The following is a 3,678-nucleotide window of genomic DNA, read 5'->3' as shown; positions in this document are numbered from 1 at the left end:
TCAAATCCGTAGTAAGAATTATGTCTTCTAGGTCTCGTGCTTGCTCGTAACTTTCTTGCCCCATTAATAATTTAGAGGGCTCTCTTTAATCTGTTCGACCATCAAACAACTCTTTATCCCTTCTGTATTTGTGCTTTGGTGGAAGGAAGCGTCTATGACCCATGTAACATTGTTTGGAACCATGAACCAATCGAAGAGATACCGTGTAGTTGTTACAACAGGGACAAGCGAATTTCCCTTTCGTACTACATCCTGATAAATTCGCGTAGGCGGGAAAGTCGTTAATGGTCCACAACAACGTCGCTCGCATGTTAAAGTATTGCGAGGTGTGTGCATCAAACGTTCTCACACCAGTTTGCCATAGTTCAGTCAACTTGTCGATCAATGGCTAGAGAAATATGTCAATTGCATCTCCCGAACTCTTTGGACCCGGAATTAACATAGATAAAATGAAATTGCTAGAATCCATGCAAGTAGTGGGTGACACATTATAAGGAACGAGAATAACCGGCCAAACACTGTATGACTTTTTCCCATTTGCAAATGGTTGAAACCCATCGCTTGATAAACCCAGTCTTACGTTTCGAGATTTCGACGCGAAATCTTTATAATTTTCATCAAACGTTTTCCAAGTTAAGGAATCAGCGACATGTCTCAACATATCACTATCAACTCTTCCTTCCTTATGCCATCTCATCATTAGAGCCGTTTTTGAGGACATGTATAGTCTATGCAGTCTTGGTATTAGAGGAAAATATCTCAACACTTTTTTTAGAATGAATTTCTCATTTTGCTCCTCTCGAACTGCCCCACTTGTTTGGTCGACTTTCCATCTTGAAAGACCGCAAACTCTGCAAGAATCTTCATTTTTGTCGTCCTTCCAAAATAGAATACATTTGTTCTTACATGCGTCTATCTTGTCTTATTTAAGCCCGATATCAGTAATGAATTTTTTACTTTCGTAGTAGGAGTTTGTCAATTGAGCGTCAATCGGTAATATGTAGTCTTTAAGCAGACGCAACAACATATCGAATGAAGAATTTGTCCATTGACAGACATTCTTTATGTGAAGTAGTTTAAGTAATGCTGATGATTTCGTTATTCGAGCACCTTCATACAATGGCCGTTTGGAATAATCAAGCATAGGGGTATTCATCCGTTCTGTTTTCGGGTTATTCGAGTTCCTCGGTTCGGGTTCTTCGAATTTTTATTTTTTTTAGCCAATTCGAAAACCGAACCGAATTCGAATTCGATTTTTCGGTTCGAATTCGAATTCAAACCGAATTCAAAAATTTTTTTATTCCCAAATTTTGAATTCGAATTATTATAATTAAAACCAAATTTAATACTTTTTCAATTAAATTATAAAAAATAATTAAAATTATATAACAACAAATTACATAAATTGTTATATCATACTTATCGTACTTAAAATACAATCCATAAATAAATAAAACATCAACTAGCCATAGATCATAACATCATCATTCTTTGGCCACCTAAATTTAGATGTTTCACTAAACATCAACCTCATTGGACTCCGATATCGATTGTTTCAATTCTGCAATAAATTGAAAAGAATTATATTATACAACTTCATCAACTTATAAAATATATTAGTAATTAAATAAGAGAGAATAAAAAAATTACCTTGTTCAAAATTTTCAAGCTCCTCCAGGTTTTCTTCTATATTTATTGGAGATTCACAAGAACGAATCCAATATTGTCTACATATCAATGCTTGTGCAATTATAGGAATTAAAGAACTCCTAAATGCATCAAGAATTCTTTCTCCGGTACTAAAGACCGACTCCGAAGAAACCGTAGAAACTGGAATAGCTAAAATATCACGAGCAAGTAATGACAATACAAGAAACGCTGGACTCTTTTTCTTCCACCAATCCAAAAGACTAAAGGATGAATTCTCAAGTATACATTTATCTTCTTCATCATCTTCGGTTAAATATCTATCCAACTCTGACTTAGTATCCCTAGTTACTCCACTTGATGTCTTTCTCCTTTTCAATTCAGCCAAACTTTTTTGTCTCATTTTTGTCATAGGATCAACATCATTACCAACCTCAAAAGAACTTGGAGGAATTAAAGCAGATTCAGAAACTAAAATGAAAGATGAAGATCCAAAAGTTCTGGAATGAATTCTCTTATAATCAATAAATAGTTCATATAAGGCACTCTTCACAATTTCAGTAATCTTCTTACCTTCCACTTCACCATACATATTGCAAAGAACAATTTTACAATAGTCAAATTTGTGCCTAGGATCAAATGCACAAGCAATGAAAACCAGCATGTTAAACTTCTCTACATTCCCCCAATATTTATCGAAGTATTTCTTCATCTTTACTGCCATATTTCTAAAGTCATCATCTTCATGTGACAAATATTCTTTCAATACTCCATAAATCTCAGAAATATCATCCAAGTATGTACTGGCAGTAATATATTTTGAACCAGAAACCTTTAAAGTGAAAAGATAAAAATTTCGAAAGAAAATAGAGAGACTCTTAACATGTTTCCAATCGTAACTAGTCGGAACCCCAGGACCATGTTTGATAAGATCATCTCTATAACAATCATCCTCCAAAAATAACCTCTCAAAAGCTTTCTCATACATCAACCCCACACTCAACATCAAATAAGTAGAATTCCATCTTGTTGGGACATCCAAACACAATGATTTGTTACAATCACATTTTTCTAAATCTGCAAATCTCGTAAATTTTTTAAATCTAGATGGTGATTGCCTCACATATTTAATTGATGCCCTAACTCTTTCAACAGAGTCATTAGCTTCTTTTAATCCATCTTGTACAATTAAATTTATGATATGGGAAATACATCTAACATGCAACCATTTGCCTTGTAAAATACAAAGCCCCCCCAACTAGCACATTTTCTTTTCAAATATTCAATTGCAACATCATTAGAGCTTGCATTATCGACTGTAACAGTAAACACATTACGTAAATCCCAATCAACCAGGAAATTCTGTAGCTATTCCAATATCTTGACCCTTATGACTTGATATAGGATGAAAATTTAACACATTTTTATGCAATTTCCAATCATTATCAATAAAATGTGCAGTGAGACACATGTAATTAATCTTTTGCAAAGATGTCCAAGTATCTGTCATCAAACTAACTCTAAGAGTTGTCTGTTTAAGTTTAGCCTTAATTAAGTTTAGCCTTTTCATCCATAAATAATTGATAACAATCCCTAGTCATAGTACTTCTAGATGGCACAACAAGTGAAGGCTGACAAGTTTTCATACATCGTCTAAAACCAGTATTTTCAACAAACTTAAATGGAAGTTCATCAATAATAATCATTTTAACTATAGACTTCCTAGAAGCTTGTTGATCAAACTTCCAAGACAATAAATTAACATTTTCTTCCCCAGTTTCTACATTTATTGAAGTATTTAATGTTAAATGTCTTTGGCTTGAAGTTTTATTCATAGGATTTAGTGGACAAGATTTCATATGGGATAACAAAGTAGAAGTCCCACATGATTTAGATGCACAATTGTACTCTTTGTTACAATAATTGCAGATGCACTTTTTTTTACCTTCACTATCAACAAATTCTAAAAAATGTTGCCAAACCACTAACCTTTTGTTATATTCTTTACGCTTTCCGGTAAGCAAAGTAGAG

General features: G+C 33.6%; 1 protein-coding gene across 1 annotated transcript; it reads right to left on the bottom strand.

Annotated features, from left to right (window-relative positions):
- Positions 1-1,517: 1,517 nt before the first annotated feature.
- LOC124913338 (zinc finger BED domain-containing protein RICESLEEPER 2-like) lies at positions 1,518-2,635 on the bottom strand. The gene is made up of 2 exons (XM_047453931.1): positions 1,651-2,635; positions 1,518-1,561 (listed from the first exon to the last, which is right to left on the bottom strand). Exons 1-2 carry the CDS (start codon positions 2,633-2,635, stop codon positions 1,518-1,520), a joined length of 1,029 nt encoding a protein of 342 aa, XP_047309887.1.
- Positions 2,636-3,678: the final 1,043 nt, after the last annotated feature.

Source organism: Impatiens glandulifera, chromosome 8 (genome assembly GCF_907164915.1).
Source record: "Impatiens glandulifera chromosome 8, dImpGla2.1, whole genome shotgun sequence".
NCBI lineage: Eukaryota > Viridiplantae > Streptophyta > Magnoliopsida > Ericales > Balsaminaceae > Impatiens > Impatiens glandulifera.
The sequence above is the reverse complement of the archived record's forward strand: the minus strand, read 5'-3'. Positions and strand labels throughout refer to the sequence as shown.

Coding starts and splice junctions, on each gene's coding strand:
- LOC124913338 (XM_047453931.1), bottom strand. CDS start 2,635: ATGTATGAGAAAGCTTTTGAGAGGTTATTTTTGGAGGATGATTGTTAT. Junction 1,562..1,650: donor GCTTGAAAATTTTGAACAAG/GTAATTTTTTTA, acceptor AATTTATTGCAG/AATTGAAACAATCGATATCG.